This window comes from Pseudorca crassidens, chromosome 10 (genome assembly GCF_039906515.1).
Source record: "Pseudorca crassidens isolate mPseCra1 chromosome 10, mPseCra1.hap1, whole genome shotgun sequence".
NCBI classification, from domain to species: Eukaryota; Metazoa; Chordata; class Mammalia; order Artiodactyla; family Delphinidae; genus Pseudorca; species Pseudorca crassidens.
In genome coordinates, this window is record NC_090305.1 from 76,487,370 (window position 1) to 76,504,758 (window position 17,389).

Sequence of the window (17,389 nt, forward strand, 5' to 3'; positions counted from 1 at the left end):
GGGAACTAAGATCCTGCATGCCATGTGGCATGGCGAAAACAAACAAACAAACAAAAGTAAATAAATAAATAAAAAGATGGTGCATATTAATTACAGAAACTCAGAAAACACAGATAAGCAAAAGTAAAATAAAACTTGCCCATAATTCCAACCAACCAGAAGTATGAACCAAAATGTCCAGTTGTTACTTTTCTAGAATTTTATATGATTATATTTGAAAAATTATATAGATGTTGTTTTAAAACCTGATTTTTTGTTGTTGTTAATGGTATACCATGAACATCTTTTATTGTTAATAAATATAGTATAATATCATTATTACTGGCCGCGTTAGAATTATCCTTGGCTCCACCTCAATTCACTCAGCTAATCTATTAGACACTTGGATCACTTCTAGTTTTTTGCTCTTATTAAAAAAAAAAAAAGCCATAGTGAACAATTTTGGCTAAACATTTGTACCCTTCCTTAATTATTTTTATAAGATAAATAGCTAGAATTAATAAGTAATTGAAGGAGATTTTTTGAGACTATATAAATAGCCTGTTTTTTATCAAATCCACTGGTTTTAGCATTCATAGAGATTTTCTAATTCCATCATTCCTCTTCTATTTATTAGTTGGCATTCTACTGTAAGGAATAGCTTCCTCTTCTCTCTTCTTTGTCTATTTAAATCAATATGGACTCAAGGACTTTTACTGTATTCATTGGGTTTCATTTTGAGGTGATGAAAATGTTCTAAAATTAGATTGTGTGATAGTTGCACAGTTCTGAGTGTACTGAAAACCATTGAGTTCACTTTATAATGGGATGTGAATTATATTTAATAAAGCCATTAAAATATCAGCAGCAGTCTCTTCGCTGTGATAATCAGGAGAAACTTCATGATTAATTTACTATATTTCACTGGGCACACCCTTCCATCCCCCGACGCACTCAGTCCCTGCTCATCAAGTCCTTGCACAGCCCAGCTCCCAAGGGTTTAAATGCTCATGGTACTCCTTTGAGCTAATGGACACTGTAATACCTGAAGCCAGTTGGTCCATGTAACCAAAATTCCAGGTCACGTGAGGACTTTTCTTTCAGTCATTAAACAATTTGTCTTACTCCCCACCCCGCTTTGTCGACATCCATTGCACACTCCAGTAGAGGGACAGGAAGATTCATGCTAGCTGCCCTGGAAAAGGGCCATAATGCCGAAAGAAGGCTGCTGTTGCTTGTTTCCTGGCTGTTACACTCCCAGGCTTGTCACTAAACAGCAGTGTGAAATGTTAGGCAAAGCTGTGAGTGAAGACACATTTATCCTTGTTCCCACTTGCTGTTCTAGGATTTGGCTGTATTTCTTACCAATTTACAGAGGCAGAATATTAAAACCACTGTTCCAAAAATGCAGACTTTCTCTCTCTTGCACCACACTTTTGTCTGAACTGTGAGACTACTCGTACCAAAGCAGGCACCTTCACTTGGAGAGCTTAGCTCATCATTTATCCACTTCCTTTTGTCACTATAGTTTACCTTCCTTCTCTCATCTAAAAAATGAATTACTAGTTGGCCATCTAATAACTTGAAAATGCCATGTGTTCCGGGAATATTCTGCATTTATGTGCAATTAAACTATTGAGCTGGTACTTGACTCTGCATAACCAGATCCTGGATCTAAAAGGAGTGTAGATGCTGATGCAGATAAACGTGAATTTCTTTTTTGTTTTGGCAGCACCCTTACATCTATCGTGTTACCTTTGCCACAGCTAACGAATCCTCAGCATTGCTAATTAGAATGTTTAATGAAAAAGGAACTTTGAAGGACCTGATCTACAAGGTACTTGTGGTGCAAATTCATGGTCATAAAGAAGTTCTCAAGTCCCTTAAGAACCTGTTATTCATACTTGATCCCTAGGCTTCCAGAAGCTAGGCCCTGAGGATTTAATTTTAATTTTATTTGGAATTAATTTTTATCTTAGCAATAGAAACTACCCAATTTGGCTAAAGAGCATTCCTTTCTCCACATGAGGGAAGGTTGAACATTACATGATTATATCCATTACATTGTAGGCTGCTCTTAGGTCCGTTTTAAAGTTTATGACTTTGACTTAACAAAGCAATGTTGAACTATCTCAATAAAGCTGTAAAAAAATTTTAAAAAAATACTGAGAAGCTTTACAAACTCATAGAAAAAGAGATCAGATTTGTGGTCCCCAGAGGTGGGGAGGGGGGTGGTGAGGGGGAAGTGGAAGAAGGCTGTCAAAAGGTATAAACTCACAGCTGTAAGATAAGTAATATAAATAAGTACTAGAGATGTAGTATACAACATGATAACTATAATTAACACTTCTGTATGTTAAAAAAAAAAAAAGCAATACTGAAGAATTCTAACAGTATACAAGACTTCGGCGTCTTCACTGGACTAGAGAAAGGCTGGAACCCAGGTCAGCCTCTTTCTATTAACTGTGCAGACTGCTGTATTTAAGAGCCCACATCCTGCCAGCTGGACTCATCTGGTGCCCCCCAGCCTCTTAGCGTCCTGCCTGTTCAGGGAGGCCGTGTGTAGAATTCAACCAGTCTCCTGCCTTCTTATGTGCTCTTTGTTCCTTTCCAAAGGCAAAACCAAAAGACCCATTCCTAAGGAAGTACTGCAACCCTAAGAAGATTCAAGGCCTTGAACTTCAGCAAATAAAAACATATGGGCGGCAAATATTAGAGGTAAGAGTTATTTAATTTTGGTGTAAGTTGCATTGGAATTTCACCCAGCCTCACCATACTCTTTTGGGAAAGTTCTCAGGCAATATCCAAAGTAGTTTAAGTTGTCTGATGGCTTATAAACTGGTGACATTGTCATATTTTATCCCAAAAAGCAAATATTTGAGACTAAGGCAGTAATTTAGATCAACAAAGTTCCAAAAGCTTAGCTATTGGAAATTCCTAAGTTAGTGTCGATTTAAGAACTTTATTGTGTGAGTACCAACTTTTGTGTTATTTTCGGTTGATCTTTATCTTGGTGCCAAGATAAGACAGCTATCTTGTTCAGTTTTTTTCTAGGTATCTCCCCAGTGACCAGTTTGGTTTTGTTTCAAAATATATTGACTGAAAAAGCAAAGTTTAACCTGTCTTGTATCTGAATGAGTTGGGGGGTGGAGAATGTGACCTCTACCTAGTTTTTAATAGGTACTAAAGTTTCTCCATGACAAGGGATTCCCTTATGGGCATCTTCATGCTTCCAACGTGATGCTGGAAGGGGACGCTTGCCGGCTGCTGGACCTTGAGAATTCCTTGTTGGGCCTTCCTTCCTTCTACCGATCTTATTTCTCACAGTTCAGGAAAATCAATGTAAGTTGCTGAAAGTCATGAAGCAGTAGGTTTATATTTAGGTGTAAATTATCCCCATGGCAGGATGCATGATCTGTCACTGTAAGAGATATGCACTAAGCAGTGACAGGTACAGTTGGGGTAGGCATGCCTGTTGGCACTGTTCTCCCACAGCACTGCTGTTTCTCCAAGAGGCTAGTTGAGGTGGTAGCTGGGACGAGGAGGGCATAGAACCAGTGACTGGAATACCATGGAGGGTAGGACCAAGACCTTTGGTCAGAGCAATGCTTTGTGAGCTTTTACAAAAGTCTTTGGAATTGGGTCATCACTACCAGTTGTGAGTGGGGTTGCCCCTGGGCCATGTTTCCTGGTGGAAGCCCAGGGCAGGAGGCTTGGGATTCACAAAGCCAAAGCAAAGGCCAAATACGCCGCTGCTCTCTTTTCTTCTGCAGACATTGGAGAGTGTGGACGTCCACTGCTTTGGCCACTTACTGTATGAAATGACTTACGGACGACCGCCAGACTCAGTGCCTGTAGACTCCTTCCCTCCTGCACCGTCTATGGCTGTGGGTCAGTATGGGGTGTGGAGGGGGCTTCTGGGCCCTTGTAATGTGCAGAGCTACTCACCCTCTTTCCAGAGTCCAGGGAAGACCCAGAGGAAGTTGCTACGTTCCACAGCCAGAAAGTCTTACTCGTATAAAAGTAATTTGAGTGACTTCCTTAAATGCATTTCCCTGAGAATTCAGATAGCTTGTCTATTTGTCAGGCTACCTGAAACCTCAGGGGACATTTTATAACATGCATTAGAATTTTGGAAGCCAGAGAATGTGAAGAGAAGTATGGCCAGACTGAGTCTCATACAGAAGCAGGAGCCAGGAGCAGGAAAGTTGCAGCCAGTCTTGCGGACTCAGGCAGGTGTCAGGAGTCAGACCAAGGCTGGAGAGAGACCTGCGAGGACAGCCACAGGCTAGACACACGGTAGAGGAGAGCCTGGCAAGCCCAGGGCTAGGAAAGGCAGACAGGAATGCAGATACCTGGCACCAGGATCCAGGAGCTCTTCTAGCATTACTGAGGGGGCTGAAGCGAGTGCGGGGATGGGTGGGCACCTGTAAGAAGAAGGGATGTGGGGACTGATTTAGAGTCATCCGGGGGCCCTTTCATCCCCTCCACAGCCAGCTCAGAACTCACTGCCAGAGCAGAGGGAGCGGAGGGCAGGGCAGGTCTTGGACCACTGTGCCTTCCAGGCATGCGGGGTAACCCTCCACCAGTGTTAGTTTTGTATCAAATGAGATGGTTCCAGAGAACAGGCCCCGAGACTTCTTTGGGTTGAGTTTGAACAGAACAGCTGACACTGAACAGTTACCTGCAGGTAGAAAAATCTGGCTGCTTTTGTTTACATCATCCAGGGTGTGGGATGGTGCGATACTAACAGTTGGCATTTCGTGTAATGGTTTTGACTAAAAGCAGGCAAGCAGAGAAATGTCACTCAGGTTCAGAATTTTACTTCTGTGTAGTGTGTACTTCTCTTTTCAGAGAGCAAACATATTTATGGATGATATCTTGAATCCCTCCTCCAGTTATCTCTGGAATATATTTAGCTTTCTGTCAGCATGTGGTTCCTGAACCATTTCTTTTGAGGCGTCAGTAGTGTCAGTGTTGCCAGCATCCCCCTCCCCGGCACGTATGCCATCTGTCTGTGCGTGAAGAGTTTTGACACTGTCCTGATCAGCCCGCAGACAGTTGTTGCAAAGCGGTGTCAAACTTTTCATCACCAAGTGGATTTGCCAGCATGTTCTGTGGAACTAAAATGCGTATCTGTTCATTTCAAGTGGCCGTGTTGGAGTCTACGCTGTCTTGTGAAGCCTGTAAAAATGGCATGCCCACCGTCTCCCGGCTCTTACAGATGCCGTAAGTCAATCCCACACCTTGGCTGTAACCCTCCTAACCGTGTTGACCACTAGCCCAAGTGTCTGGTCCTGGTAGAGACTCAACAGCGTCCCCGCAGAGTCACCGTGACCTGCTTGCTGGTGGTCACTTGCCGCATGATGTCCTGACCTTTCCTTGTGACCTCTCTGCACCATAGCCTGACTGCTGTCTCTTCACATCAATGTCATCTTCACATGTGTCTCTCCCTGTCCCTGTTGGCGTTGTATACATGGACTTCCCGCTTGGGAGGTACTGAAGGGGGGCCACCCTGTTTCAGTGCACCGCGTGGCCCACGGCTGTGGCTGCTTCACTAGCCGCTGGCTGGGGAGGTTCTGGCCTTTCGGAGGAGGGCAGCGTGGCTCTGGCCTCCCCTGCGCTTGTTTGTTCATTTCCTCACTGGGTAACACATATCTAACGTCTGACGTGTACCAGGCACTGTGCTGGGGCGTAGAGCTCAGGAGACATTCTCCTTTAAACAGGGTTATGAATAGTCAACTGAGGTGGGTGAAATAGTGCTTTGGGGCCTTTCCTTTAGGTATGTTTTCTATTCCTTCATGGAAAGGCAGCAGGGTGGTTAAGAAGCATGTGTCTGAGGTTAGACAGACCTGGGGGTGGGCCCAGCCTTACCACTTCTACCTGGGTGACCTTGGGCAGGTTTCCTAACCTCTGGAAGCTGAGTTTCCCCATCTGTAAGTGGGGACAATAATAGCCCCCACCTCAGAGGGCTGTTGGGAGGATTTATTGCAATGATTCCTAGTACAGTGCCAGTTACTAAAGCAGAGCTTATTAAATGTTAGTTATGCTTACTATTGGTTCAGCTCATACTCTGTGCCTTGCGACTTACCCAGTGCTCTGTAAACAGATGTATTTGGGAAACAATTGTATGGGGAAATAAGGCGGGACAGCTTGAGGTACATACAGCCCGAGGTCAGAGGAGGTGGTGATAACTTCAGATTCCTTGTGTTAGGGAAAGTCTACTCCAGCTCCGGCACAGTCCTAGGCCCTGGGGAGGCTGTGATGGACAGAGCGGCCCAAACCCCCACCACGTGGATGTGACTTCCTAATGTTTGACTGACACTGGTGCCTCCCTCCCCAAACCAGCCACCGTTAATAACAGTGTAAACATGGAAAAATAGATCTAGTCAGGGAAACAAAACAATTTTCACACACACTTTTAGAACATATGCATTTGTAGTTAGGGAACAGCTTGTATCCATGTTAATTTACTTGGGTTTGTAGTCGCACCCCCTGCTCCAAAGCTCTTACATTTTTCTCCCAATCTTCCAGTTCTAAAGTGAATCCAGATAATTTTTCTTCACTTAAGTCTTTCTACCGTGTGGGCTTCAGCCTTGAGACAGTACTTGGAGAGGTGTGAACTCTGTTCAGTTCAAAACGTGTTGTCTGGAAATAAGTGGACCCTCGGCCTTGAAGGGGAGAGTTCTGTCTCCACCTCCAGGCCGCCCAGGGAGTGCTGTGGGGAAAAGTTAACCCTGTCACTTGTACTTGTGATGTAGTTCCTGTTTTTTAAAAAGGGGAACCATTCAAAGAAAGACTTACTTAGAGCCTTTTGGGCACTGCCCAGACAACCATTTAAATTCTCTGACCTGTTTTAGCCAAAACAGTTCAGAATTCCTCATGCTATTGTTTTTAATAACACACTTTTGGGCCTCCCTGGTGGCACAGTGGTTGAGAATCTGCCTGCCAATGCAGGGGAGACGGGTTCGAGCCCTGGTCCGGGAGGATCCCTCATGCCGCGGAGCAACTAGGCCCGTGTGCCACAACTGCTGAGCGTGTGCTCTAGAGCCTGCGACCCACAACTACTGAGCCCGCGTGCCACAACTACTGAAGCCCGTGAGCCTAGAGCCCATGCTCTGCAACAAGAAAAGCCACCGCAATGAGAGGCCCGCGCACTTCAACAAAGAGTAGCCCCTACTCACCACAACTAGAGAAAACCCACACGCAGCAATGAAGACCCAACACAGCAAAAAATAAATAAAATAAATTTATTAAAAAAAAATAGCTCCCTTTATAAAAACAAAAAACACACTTTTGAAGAGAGAATTGATATTCTCCCAGAGCTGCTATTTCTTTTTAAGAGAGCACGAGAAACACTGCTTTTCTTAGAAGAAAATTATTTTCTCGTTGGATTCCAATCAGAACAATTCCTTTTTTACTTACTCTCATGTTTTTATTATATTGAGCTCTAGAATAAATTTTGTCCTCCTCTGGGGCAAAAAAAAAAAAAGGAAAGCCAATTATTCTGTTTAGAAATATCTACTGCATGTATTATTTGCAATATGATATAAATACAATAAATAATGTGCAGATTTCTTTTCAAAACGTGAATTAATTCACTATGTAGCGTGAGAAGACTGTCACCCCTCAGTGGGGAAATCAGCTCCCCTACACAGCTGACCCAGTCCCCGTGGAGAGCTCCGAGATGGTGGGGAGTGGCGGTTTCTGGAGGTCACCTTGGGTGGCCCGGAAACTCCTTTGAGTTTGATAAACACGAGATGGTGTATTGGCTCGGGGCCGGGGGATGTTGGGGGGGGCTTGATGGGCAAAAAATGTCTCATTCTGCTTTGATCGTGTTCTGGGAGTGCACCTGGTTTAAGAAAGATATTTTTGTTTGTTTCTTTTCTTTACAGATTATTCAGTGATGTTCTGCTAACTACTTCCGAAAAGCCACAGTTTAAGGTAAAGCAAATTATATCATTTCTTGGTTTGTGACCTGAATGTGTACTTGGAAAGTTAGCGCTTTTTTAATCAAAAAAAGAAGGTACAGTATTTATAAGTGTGGACTGGAAAAATGCACACTTAAGAGCGTTTTTATTTGGGGACCTTACTGAGGACAGTAGCCGGGAGACAGCTTCTCAGATAGCTCTAAGGAACTATGAAGAGGCAGGGGAGGGGCCAGGATATATATGAACTTTTTGCTGGAAAAAAACATGTAGTCAAGCATAAAAAGATTACTGCTAATCACACAAGACAGACATCTGAAGTTAATGATTTTAGTGTTTTTCTATGTATGAAAGATGCCAAGAACCTGGGGTCACTGAAATTTTTCCTTAGATAGGCATCTTAACTCCCTAGGGTCCTGTATATCCAAAGCACAGAATGCTTCCTGTTTTTCTCCACCCTGAATTCCCCCCAGCGTGAACCTTCGGGGGCAATTGCAATGGGTTGCAGCTTAATCCTTGTGGAACGGGAATGGCCAGCAGCCTTCTTTATTTTACATAAAGAAAAATTGCAAATAATCTAAATATCCTATAATGAGGGAATAGCTTAATAATTTAAGTACATGTATTGGATTAAATATGTTTTATCTAATAAAAGTAAAATTTATAAAGACATTGTAGTAGCCTGGAAAATGATTATTATTTGGGCTAAGGGAAAAAAACAGGATATAAAATACAGTGTGTAAGAAAAAAATACCTCTGTCTAGAATAAGGACTGGAAGGAAGTATCCTGGGAAGTGGCAGTGTTATGTGGTGTTATGCAAAGAGCAGGGGCTTTGGAACAAACGTATGGACGTCAAGGGGGGAAGCGGGGGTGGCATGAGTTAGGAGATTGGGACTGACATGTATACACTAATATGTATAAGATAGATAACTAATGAGAACCTGCTGTATAGCACAGGGAACTCCACTTCGCTGTACAATAGAAACTAACCCAACATTGTAAAACAACTATATCCCAATTTTAAAAAAGGAAGAAAAAAAAAAGAGCAGGGGCTTTGGAACTCCCCCAAACCAGGTTGATGCCTTGCTTTGCTTTCATGATACCAGCCATTTATCTAAGGCAGGGTTTCTTAGCCCTGACCTTTGACACTTTGGACCAGGTCGCTGTTCTTTGTTGCCGGGACTCTGCTGTGCGTTGTGGGATGTTGAGCAGCACCCCTGGCCTGTACCCACTAGATACAAGCAGTACTCTCATTCCACCCCACAACTGTGTGACCGTGAAAACTGCTTCCAGATGCAGCCAACTGTCCCCTAGGGAGGGGACGGGGGCAAAATCACCCTCACTTGAGAGCCACTGATACATGGGCAAGGACCTATTCTTTGGGTCTACGTTTACTCGTTGTGTAGAATTGGTGAGTAAAACTTGTCTGTTGTCACTGGACAACTGAGATGATCCCTGAGAACGCCTAGTTCAGGGCTGGGCGCTCACTGTTAGCACTGTTTTGGGTAGTGAGATGAAGGGTATTTCTCTTTCTCCTCTCTATATTCCCGCAAAACCTGTAAAACTCTTACGAAGAAATTACATTTAGGGGGGGAAAAAACGAAAGAAAACCCCAAACGAGGTGGGGTCAGAAGATTTATAGGCAAGGGAGAAGTTTTCCTCTGTCCTGTTTTGCCAGTTAGAGGAGTTCTGACAATAATAGCTTCTTTGGATCTGATGTAGGGAAAAAAAAACTTTTAAATTCATGTCTTTGTTACTGAAACTCTTCAGGAAATGCATTCAGCCTTGTAAATAAATATGCCCTCCTCAACCCTAGTAGTCCAGCCCAGGGGTTATCATCAGCCCTTGTTCTTCCTCCAAGCCAGAGAGCCTGCAGCAAAGACACTGTGATCTTAAAAACCAGCATATGTCTGTTTTCTTTCTGGAAAGATACACGAGAGACTGGTGATGTTGGTTGCCTCCATGGTGGGGGACTAGGTGGGATGTTTTTTACTGTGGATATACCCTTTTTATGCCTTCTGAGTTTTGAACCATATCACTGTGTATTACCCACTCAAAACTTTTTTAAACTTAAAATTTTTTTTTAATATTCATTTAATTTATTTATTTGGTTTTGCCTGCGTCGGATCTTAGTTGTGGCGTGCAGGCTCTTCGTTGTGGTGCGCAGGCTCTTCATGTGGCGTGCAGGCTTCTCTCTAGTTGTGGCACACAGGTTCCAGAGCGCATGGGCTCTGTAGTTTGTGGCACGCAGGCTCTCTAGTTGAGGCACGCAGGCTCAGTAGTTGCCCCGCAGCACGTGGGGTGGTAGTTCCCCGACCAGGGATCAAACCTGCATCCTCTGCACTGGAAGGCAAATTAACCACTGGACCACCAGTGAAGTTCCCTAAACTTAAATTTTTAGAAGAATAATAGAGACAAAAAGTTGAACATGGTCTGGGTGTCTGTTTTCTAGGCCTGAACTCCTCATGGTTTGAAAAACTAATAAATTAAGAAATGACAAGCTCAGAACCACACTAAGCTTTTGTTAATAGCATCTTCCAGTAGGAAAAAACTTAATCTTTTGAAATTCAGAAAATAAGTCTTAAGAAAGAAAGGAAGGAAGGGAGGGAGGGAGGGAGGGAAGAAATAAGTCTTTCACAGAGAAAATCCCTCTGAAGTTATAGAATATTATAATTACTTGAATTTGTTTGTGTGTGTTCCAATAAGCTTTATATATTTTTTTGTTTTTAGTTATGATAAAAACATCATGTAAAAATGTATCCTCTTAGCCATTTTTAAGTGTACAGCTCAGTGGTGTGAAGTGTATTCACATTGTCGTGTAACAGATCTCTGGAACTTTTTCATCTTGCAAACCAAAACTCGAGAACCACCTTAAGTACAACTCCCAATTTTTCCACCCCCAGCCCTTTGGCAAACACATTTTACCTTTTAGATATCTCATATAAGTGGAATCATACAGGATTTGTCCTTTTGTGACAGGCTTATCTCACCCAGTGTAATGTCCTCAAGGTTCATCCATGTTATAAGCATATGACAGTATTTCTTTCCTTTTTAAGGCCGAATAATATTCCCCTGTGTGTATATACCACATTTTATTTATCCATTCATCTATCGATGGACATGTGGGTTTCTTCCATCCCTTGGCTATTGTGAATAATGCTTCAGTGAACATGGGGCATGCTTTGATATCCTGCTTTCAGTTCTTTGGGATATATACCCAGAAGCAGGATTGCTGGATCATATGGTAATTCTATTTTTAGATTTTTTTGAGGAACTTCTATGCTGTTTTCCATAGCTGCTGTGCCATTTTACATTCCCACCATTAGTTTACAATTTTTTCCATCCTCACCAACATTTGTTATTTTCTGTTTTTTTGATAGTTACCATCCTAATATGTGAGGTTATATCTCATTGTGGTTTTGGTTTGCATTTCTGTCATGATTGGAGCTATTGATCATCTTTCCATATGCTTGTTGGCCATTTGTGTATCTTCATTGGAGAAGTGTCTGTTTAGGTCCTTTGCCATTTTTTCCTTTGATTTTCTGCTCTTTATTTATTTTTTTTCTGGTTTATTGTGGCATAATCCATTTTTGGTGACAAGTCCATTTTTTAATTGATAACTTACGTTTTTGTTTTCGAGTTGTAGGAGTTCTTTATATATGCTGGATATTAACCCCTTAACAGATGTATGATTTCCATTTATTTTCTCCTATTCCGTAGGTTGCCTTTTCACTCTGTTGATTGTTTCCTTTGATGTTCAGAAGTTTTAAGCTTGATTTAAGCTTGATGCAGTCACATTTGTCTATTTTGGCTTTTGTTGCCTGTGCTTTTGGTATCCTGTCCAAGAAATTATTGCCAAATCCATTATCACAAAGCTTTCTCCCTATGTTTTCTTCTAAGAGTTTTATGCTTTTAGGTCTTAGGTTTAGGTCTTTAATCCAATTTTGAGTTAATTTTTGCATACAGTGTAAGGTAGGGGTCCAGCTTCATTCTTTTGCATGTAGATATCCAGTTCTACCAGCACCATTTATTGAAGAAACTGTCCTTTTCCCACTGTGTGCTTTTGGCATGAGGGTTAATTTCTGGGCTCTCTGTTGGTTCCGTTGGTCTGTGTGTCTGTCTTTATTGCCAGTATCACACTGTTTTCTGTAGCTTTGTAACACATTTTGAAATCAGGGAGCGTGAGGCCTCCAGTTTCCATCTTCTTTTTCAGGATTGTTTTGGTAATTTGGGGTTCCTTGAGAATAACTTGAAATACTTGAAACATACATCATGCTTATTTATGTGTTAGTTTTATATATTTATTGCTAAAACATGCTAATGAGGTGAGTGTGTTTGGGGATACCAGAAGTGGCCAGGATAGGAGTCAAGTGGACAGCTTGTTACTGATTTCATTCCAGATGTCCTCTTCCTTGACTAGCAACTGTTTTTTATTCAAACTGGGACTTGAGAGACTCTCCAGCTGTTTTACTCAGTAGATTATGTACTTTCTCTTCTTTCAGATCCCCACAAAGTTAAAAGAGGCATTGAGAATTGCCAAAGAATGTATAGAAAAGAGGCTAATTGAAGAACAGAAACAGGTAAATTGCTAATAGTTCCTCATTGCCTTTTGATCTTTTAGTGTCCCCATCCTCTGCTGTGGTGATCACAGTGATTTCCTTTAACTGAGTGTTCATTCCATAAACAGTTCTTGCATACTTGCTCTGGACCAGGGTCCATGTTCAATGCTACAAGACAGCTGAGTACTTCACAGTCCTACCCTGAAGGACCTCAGCCTGTGGGGGAAACAAACATGTCCTCAAAGAGCAGTCCTCCTTTATGATCAGGGCAGACTGGGTGGTGGTGGGGCACACATGCTCCATGCTCTAAAGGTGCTGGGGACCACACTCATTTTCCGTAAGAGCGAGAAAGGCAGGAAGGAACTCGGGGAGAGAGAAAGGTCTTCATCTGCTGGCACACTCTTCTCCCAGACATCCAGACCCAAGCTTGGAGGCAGACAGGCTGAGCAAGGAAAGATTTTTCATCCAAATGATTTGATTTGGCAAAACATGTTAGAGATTTTCATTAGTGTAGGATATGCTTACAGTTGTGGTGAATTGTGGTCTCTTAAAGATCCACCAGCATCGAAGACTGACAAGAGCTCAGTCTCACCATGGATCCGAAGAAGAAAGAAAAAAGAGGAAGATCTTAGCTCGAAAGGTAAGTCCGGTGTCTCCCTGAATTCTTTCTTGCGAATTCCTGACTAGATGTGAAAAAAGTTCTAGGTTAATGGTGCCCATTTAGTTAATGACAGATTCTGTGCTTTATCTCCATGAAAGCTAAAACCATTTCCAGATGACTGGTTTGCAGCTTCTGAAAGAAAAGCCATATAATATCAGCAGAGAAATGGACCATAGAGTTTCCTGGCTTGCTGGGCTGATTATGGCCTTAATGTAATTGCGGGAAATGACTGGCCTGAGAGAGTGAACTCAGCATTCTTGGTTTTATTTCTCCCTTTAGTTTTGGCTTGTGGCTTCTTCACTGTGTTCAGTTATGAGACCAAATATGACTTTGTGTGTAGCTAGTCTAACTATGCCTGGAAAATGTTTTTATTCTGGTATGTTTATTCTTCGCTTTTCCCTCTCTATTTTTTATTTTTAAAGAAGTCAAAACGATCTGCTGTTGAAAATAGTGAAGAGCATTCAGCAAAATACAGCAACTCCAATAATTCAGGTAACTGGTTATAGGTTGTAGTGGGGCCAGGCCAATAATTCAGGTAACTGGTTATAGGTTGTAGTGGGGCCCAGGTCCCAAAGGTTAGGACCAGGAGTCAAGGGTTCTTGGGTTCTCCTGGGCAGTGTGGTGACCAGTGCAGAGGACAAAAGAACTCTGTCCCCAGGGAAGGATTGCCACAGCATTCGGAGGCTCACAGGACTCAAGTGCTAGAAGGCACCTCAGAGCTTACTGGGTAACCAGCCTCCTCACTGATGGCAGCATCAGCCCTGGAAGAAAAACCCACCCAGCTTACAATGCAAGGCCTCCTGTTTATCAGCAGAGCCTATAGGAACTGAAATGGCCGTAAATCCCGCCCTCTGCTTGGTGCCCACGTGGCAGAGGGATATGCCCTCCTGCATCAAGGAGAGGCCTCTATAGTGTGTGGGGATCGCAAAAAGCCACATTCCAGGAGGGCCAAGATGGCATAGAGTGCAGTGTCATGAGTTAGCCATCCTTGCTGTCACTCCTGGATGCCCCTTGCCCAGCCCTGCTGGCTTTGGGCCTTAATGTCCCCATCTTTGGAAATCAGATCAAGTGATCCCTTGGGACCTTCTAGGTCTTCTGCCTTATGGTCTGTGAAGTAGAGTTCCACATAGAGAAGGGAAGGTTTCATCCTAACGGGCAGCTTTGGTTTAGCCCTGGAGGGCCAAAGGAAGGGGATGGTTTTTTTAGGTTGAGGGATAGCTGCATATACTTCCAGGCGGGATAAGGACCAAGTAGAGACGGAGAAGTTGAAGATGCAAAAGAGAGAGTGATTGTTGGGGGGAGTGAGGGGGCTGGGGGTCAAAGGGTTAGCATCAAGTGCCCAGCTGTCAGTCTCAGCCTTGGAGGAAACCCATCCATCCCTTCGTGGTGTCAGGAGCCAGGAGGGGTAGGTGAAGAGTTAGAGGTGTTTAAAAGTGGAAGGAAGGGAGGAAATTGAGGGTGTTCACAGCTCATGCCTTCTCAGGTCTTCTCAGGGAAGTCAGTGAGGAAGGCATCTGCCAGGGGCAAGAGAAGAAGAAGTGAGGGGTTCGCAAGACCTGAAGGCTGGTCTAGCCATAGCCAGAGAATGCAGGCAGTGTGGGTAGAGCTGAAATTGGAAGAGTTGGGATGGAAGAAGATCATAGACTCCAGAGGGAGGGTGGGAATCGTGCCCGCACCACTGCTTCGAGAGCCAAGCCAGAGACGGGCTCTGGAGGGAAGAGAAGGAGGGGAGGCTCCAGGCCCTGGAGGTCCCTGTGAGGACCAAGGCAGGCTCCTTGGGGATGGAGGCTAGGAGAGGAGAAGGGGCTGGAGGCTGTTGTGGCCGGCGGGTAATTTCAGAGTTGGAGGTCTGTTTTCTCCATGGTTGATGGGATGGACGTAGGCCAGTCGTTGTCATCACTAGGCTGAGACTCATGTCTCCAACTAGCCTGTCACCCTGGCAGGCACTCTGTCCAGCATCTACTTCTTTTATTTTTTTATTTTTTGCGGTACGCGGGCCTCTCACTGTTGTGGCCTCTCCCGTTGCGGAGCACAGGCTCCGGACGCGCAGGCTCAGCGGCCATGGCTCATGGGCCCAGCCGCTCCGCGGCAGGTGGGATCCTCCCAGACCGGGGCACGAACCCGCGTCCCCTGCATCGGCAGGCGGACTCTCAACCACTGCGCCATCAGGGAAGCTCCATCTACTTCTTTATAAAGCAGAGAAAGCCTGGCTTGGTGTACTCCACCTTCCTGAGGCCCTGCCTGCCTGCAAGGCTCTTTGCCAGATGCAGCTGGATGGGACACCAAGGACCCCCAGACACCACCTCAGGGAGTTTAGGAAAGCAAAGCAGCAGTTGATGGAAATGTATAGATCATCTCCACACCCCACTGGAATCACAAATTCAAACCTTCTCCCCCTTAAAATCTGTGTTAGCACTACAAGCAGTATGATATCAGGATGGGTTGAATTTCACCATCTTTTTCAGTGAAACGCCTCTCCCTTTTATAGGGAGACGAGAGGATATTGCAGGTGGTGGAAGGGTATTCAGCTGGAGGGAGGTGTGGCTTCATTAGGACATTTCTCCTCGTGCTCAGTGTCCGTGCTGTGCCCGCCACGTCCTGTGGGTGTGAGGGAGGTGGTGGGAGGCTGCCCCAGGACAGCTAGTGGCTTCTCAGGGGCATGGCCTCAGCCCTCCAGGAGCTTTGGTAACCCCTTGATAGGACTGCCATGTGAGGGAGGGGGCTCATGTGGGAGCTTCCATCTGCTCATTGGGCTACTTTCATGTCAAGCCAGGAGGACGCATTCTGGGGATTTCTGAGCAATGGAGGAGATACTGGGAATTTGGCAATATTTGAAATATAAAAAGGTTACTAGGTCCAGTAAAAGCATGCAACATATGGGAATATGCACACTATTTTGATGTAAATCATGGTATTTACTGAATTTCAGGTAAGAAAAGGCCTGGGAAATCCACACACTGAGTAGGCTGATCCTAATCAATTGAACATGCCTGCTGGTAAAATGGAACTTCTCCAGAGAGTGTTCCTGGGTGGATGTGGTGGGGATCTCTCGCTTCTTTTGGAGAGGCCTCCCCCAGATGGTCCTGCCCTTCTCTGTCACCTCTACTGCTGTGGCACTGTCATTTGTCTTTCATTACCCGAGGACAGGGCTTGGGTCAGGAAGAGAAACTGCAGCCAGTTGCGTAAGCCATTGGATTGCACAAAGTTGGTTGCAAACCAGGCAGGCTGTGGGGAGCAGTGGGAGGCAACGAGGCCTGGGGAAGGAAGCGGGTTGGACGCCTGTGGTCAGGGGTCCCGTCCCTGAATTCTCTGCACAACTCGCTTTTTCCCACAAGGCTCACACGCTCAGCCCAGTGCAGATTCTCAGACAGTGGTGGGTGCCGGCTCCGGCCAAGCCCCAGATGTCTTCCTTTGGTCCCCATGAGGGTCTCTCTGTGTTTTCTCTTAGCAGGATCTGGGGCCAGCTCACCTCTCACATCCCCGTCATCGCCGACTCCACCCTCCACAGCAGGTTAGTGAGGAGGAAGAGAAAGCTGCCTTCCTCCCCTTCTGCACCAGCCCGGGAGAAGGGTGGGGCTTTCTCTTCTCACCTTGGCCCAAACATTTCAGGGGTCAGAGGGGACCAGCCTCCTCCAGAGAAACCAGTGGGAGCGCAGATTAGCAGTGTCACTTGGGAGAGACAAGGGTCCAGGTCTCTAGAGTCGGATTTCACGGGGAGCGGGATGGTCACTTCAGGGCTGCTCACTTCCCCCACCTCCAGCTCTCTCTCTCTACTGAAAAGCCTCATGCAGCCTGTCTGGGTAAGCGCTCAGCTGAACAAAACAATCGCGCTGCTGCCCGGGGGCCCCGTCCTGCCAGGGCTCTCTCCTCAGGGAGACCAGCCACAGTGTCGGCTTTGTCACAGAGCACAGCTGGTGAAATGCCTGGGTGTGGGAGTGAACTACCCACCGAGCTTCTGATTTCCTGATAACTATTTGTGCTTTATTCTGCTCTGCATTTCATCACCTGAATATTTTTCTGTGGCTAGCTAACCTTTGTTTTGCATTTGTGACTTAAATCAGATAGATACTGGGAGTTTTGTTTGAAAAATGTAAAAAGAGTTTATTTCAGGGAATACTTACAAAAATTATCTCTAATTCTGTGGAGTGGCCTCATAATGCTATCTTTCTTCTTTCTTTTTTGAACTAATAGCTCTCTCCTAACCATTTTGCAAGCCTCATAAAAACGCACTGGGGCACCAGTATCTCCTTTCACTTCTTAA

General features: G+C 44.6%; 1 protein-coding gene across 16 annotated transcripts in view; it reads left to right on the plus strand.

Annotated features, from left to right (window-relative positions):
- The window catches only part of PXK (PX domain containing serine/threonine kinase like), a 75,317-nt gene that overhangs the window by 46,825 nt on the left and 11,103 nt on the right, over positions 1-17,389 (plus strand). For 9 of the 16 annotated variants that reach the window (XM_067754936.1, XM_067754921.1, XM_067754924.1 and 6 more), the window contains 10 exons: positions 1,712-1,816; positions 2,596-2,697; positions 3,160-3,321; positions 3,753-3,870; positions 5,130-5,208; positions 7,875-7,923; positions 12,411-12,488; positions 13,021-13,107; positions 13,551-13,620; positions 16,577-16,639. In XM_067754936.1, coding sequence (XP_067611037.1) covers positions 1,712-1,816; positions 2,596-2,697; positions 3,160-3,321; positions 3,753-3,870; positions 5,130-5,208; positions 7,875-7,923; positions 12,411-12,488; positions 13,021-13,107; positions 13,551-13,620; positions 16,577-16,639 — 913 coding nt within the window. The remainder of the gene's footprint in view (positions 1-1,711; positions 1,817-2,595; positions 2,698-3,159; positions 3,322-3,752; positions 3,871-5,129; positions 5,209-7,874; positions 7,924-12,410; positions 12,489-13,020; positions 13,108-13,550; positions 13,621-16,576; positions 16,640-17,389) is intronic. The other 7 variants (XM_067754937.1, XM_067754922.1, XM_067754928.1 and 4 more) reach the window with 2 other exon arrangements.